At 39.5% G+C, this 1141-nt stretch overlaps 1 protein-coding gene across 1 annotated transcript in view; it reads left to right on the forward strand.

Moving 5' to 3' along the window:
- LOC119589190 overlaps nucleotides 1-1091 on the forward strand; it is a gene marked incomplete at its 5' end in the record, with an annotated part of 12182 nt that extends 11091 nt beyond the window's left edge. Inside the window, 1 exon segment of the mRNA XM_037937788.1 lies at nucleotides 20-1091. Within this exon segment, the coding sequence (XP_037793716.1) occupies nucleotides 20-396 (377 nt within the window). The 3' untranslated portion in view covers nucleotides 397-1091.
- Between the last annotated feature and the right edge of the window lie 50 nt (nucleotides 1092-1141).

The following is a 1141-nucleotide window of genomic DNA, read 5'->3' on the forward strand; positions in this document are numbered from 1 at the left end:
AGCTAATTCGATTCCCTTCCTCGACAGGAACACTTCGTCAAGTTCTACATCAAGGGGGACTCGCAGGAGCTGTCCTCCGCCAAGGTCGACCTGTTGCTCATGGCCGACTGCCTCTTGGGCGCCATGAACCTTTTCCTGGTGTACGTGATCTACGACCTGTGGATGGCCAAGAGGGAGATGCAGAAGACCATGGCGGGGAGGCGGCCGCTGCTCGACAGGATCATCTGCGGGATCGGCACCACCTGCAGAACCCTCTTCAGCCGGTCCTTCTGCAGTAGTGAGGAGGTGTCCAGAGGTTCCAGCGACGCCTTCTACAAGAGCCCGGACCAGGTCGCCATCAGGAAGAGGACGCCCAAAGCCGTCCTTTCCATTGCCTCCGAGAAGAACGAACTCTGACGGTGTACGATAGGATTCTCAGCAGACGTATAAATTACAAAGTGGCGTAATGAAAAACAGAACAGAACCTTTTAAGTCAAATTTCACTCGTTTTAAGTGCAATACGATGCTTTAACAAGAGAGTTAAAGCGTGTTTTATCAACGCGACTTGGTACAATGGTATTATATAATCCCGATCTCTTATGTGTGCTAAATATATTTTATTTTCAGGGCATGTAAAGCAACATTCTTTTTCTTTCATTATTCGTGTCTCTTCCATTTCCTTTTTATTCCTATGTTTTCTTCCCTTATTTATTTACATTATTCTTACTTCTCTTACATGAGAAATTATACACCTTCCCTCCATATATATTTTTTTTCTAGCAGAATAAGATGAAAGTACTTAATCGTATATTTTAAGAAATGAAGGATCAGTGTATATTATATATTTTTTACAACTGTATATGTTTTTTTTTGTAGAGAAATTAATCAGACGAAATTTCTTTATGTAACGAAAGCGAAAGAATGTCATTGGTTTGTTTATCGTTACAGTTAATGAATTTCCAGATGAAAATATTTTACTGCATATAATAATTATTATTTTTCTAAGAGTACACTATCTTTCGCAACACAACCGCGCTAATAATAAGTGTTGATGTCCGGATTACAAAATTAATTGTAATTTTTATATGTAAAATAAAAGCTTACCTTTTTAAGCAATAATTTCCATTCCCAGAATTTGGACAAAGCAGAGTTACGAATGTGG

Source organism: Penaeus monodon, chromosome 25, assembly GCF_015228065.2.
Source record: "Penaeus monodon isolate SGIC_2016 chromosome 25, NSTDA_Pmon_1, whole genome shotgun sequence".
Taxonomy (NCBI): Eukaryota; Metazoa; Arthropoda; class Malacostraca; order Decapoda; family Penaeidae; genus Penaeus; species Penaeus monodon.